The sequence below is a fragment of the Mus caroli genome, chromosome 17 (genome assembly GCF_900094665.2).
Source record: "Mus caroli chromosome 17, CAROLI_EIJ_v1.1, whole genome shotgun sequence".
In the NCBI taxonomy this organism is placed as follows: Eukaryota; Metazoa; Chordata; class Mammalia; order Rodentia; family Muridae; genus Mus; species Mus caroli.
Window position 1 is genome coordinate 42158553 of NC_034586.1, and position 1490 is coordinate 42160042.

At 43.8% G+C, this 1490-nt stretch overlaps 1 protein-coding gene across 1 annotated transcript in view; it reads right to left on the bottom strand.

Annotated features, from left to right (window-relative positions):
- Spats1 (spermatogenesis associated serine rich 1) overlaps positions 1–1490 on the bottom strand; it is a 27501-nt gene that overhangs the window by 12960 nt on the left and 13051 nt on the right. The window contains exon 3 of the mRNA XM_029470906.1: positions 377–525. Within this exon, the coding sequence (XP_029326766.1) occupies positions 377–525 (149 nt within the window). The remainder of the gene's footprint in view (positions 1–376; positions 526–1490) is intronic.

The window sequence follows — 1490 nt, forward strand, 5'->3', positions numbered from 1 at the left end:
TGTGTGTGTGTGTGTGTGTGTGTGTGTGTGTGTGTGTGTGTGTGTATACACACACAGGTCATATATACATTTCAAAATTCAGTTCTTCACAGCTATAGAGCAGAATATTGTTGGGGAATACTGAATAAGAGGGTTTGCATTCTATACACTTTTATATTTCTTTAGAACCTTTTATGGCTCTCACATGAAGGCACTTCAGGTTTGAAAACCATATGACCACACCTCCCACCTAGCTGTCATGAGAACCGGAGAAGAAACACGCTAAATGCCTAGCACTGGGCAGAGGAGGTCTTCTGTGACTCGTCCCACATCAGGGCAGATTTCTTGAAAGGTCTCAGGAGTAGAGACCTGTGAAAGAAGGCCCGGGGCCACTCACCTGTCTGTGAATTGAGCAGGCTGAATTCCTCGGGATATTTTTCCTTTTGGATTTCAGGCAGTGAAACTTTTGAGGAACGATTAGACTGTGCAGAGGAAGAGGAGGAAGACGAAGAGGAGGAGGTCTTCTGACCCAGCTCCGCAGCCGTGCTGGAAGGCAAGTGGAAGGGTTAGAGTCATCACTGTGCTCAAACCAAAGTCTGTGCCAGCCAGACTCTGATCTTATACTTGTACATGTGTCCTCATCAACAGGACTGGCCTAGCTTCTCTATAAAGTCCCTGAGTGTGGTTTACTGACTTACAGCTTGGAGGTTCCTATTCAAAAGATGTACACTTTAAAACAGTCAGGTAAAGGTATTTACTGCACAGCCAGAGAACCGGAGTTTGATCCCTGGTAACATGTGTGGCAGAAGGAGAGAACAAACTCCTGTTATTATCCTGTAGCCTCCAGGCATACACTGTGTCACACGATGGATGGCTGGGTGGGTGGGTGGGTAATGGGATCTGATGCCCTCTTCTGGCATGCAGGTGTATCTGCAGATAGAGCACTCATACATATAATTTAAAAAAGAAAGAAATCTTTTTAAAAACAAACTGAAAAGATAGCTAATCAATTAGGAGCACTTGCGATTCTTACAGAGAACCCTGGTTCAATTCCCTGCACCTACATGGTAGCTCACAACCACCTATAACTCCGGCTCTAAGGAATCTGATGCCCTCTTCTGGCATCCACGGGCACCAGACATGCATGTGGTACTTAAATACATCCATATTTAAACAAATTGAATAAGAAAAACAAACAAGGCACTAGCTCCTCAGGAAGTAAATAACAGAATTGCTACACGATCCAGCAGTTCTCTCCTACCCTTAGGTGTGTGTCCCAAAGCACAGTAAACAGCAGCTCAGGCAGACACTTGTGTATGAATGGACAATACAGAAACGTAATAGCTCTGCGGATCCACCAACAGGAGGTGATCAAGTGACGTTCAGCGTATATTTACACAAAGGAGTATAACTTGGCCTAAAAAGGGGGCGCAGTTTGCAACATGCTATAATTCAGGTGAGCCTTGAAAGAATTCTTTTTTTTTTTTTTTTTTTTGGTTTTTTTTTTTTTT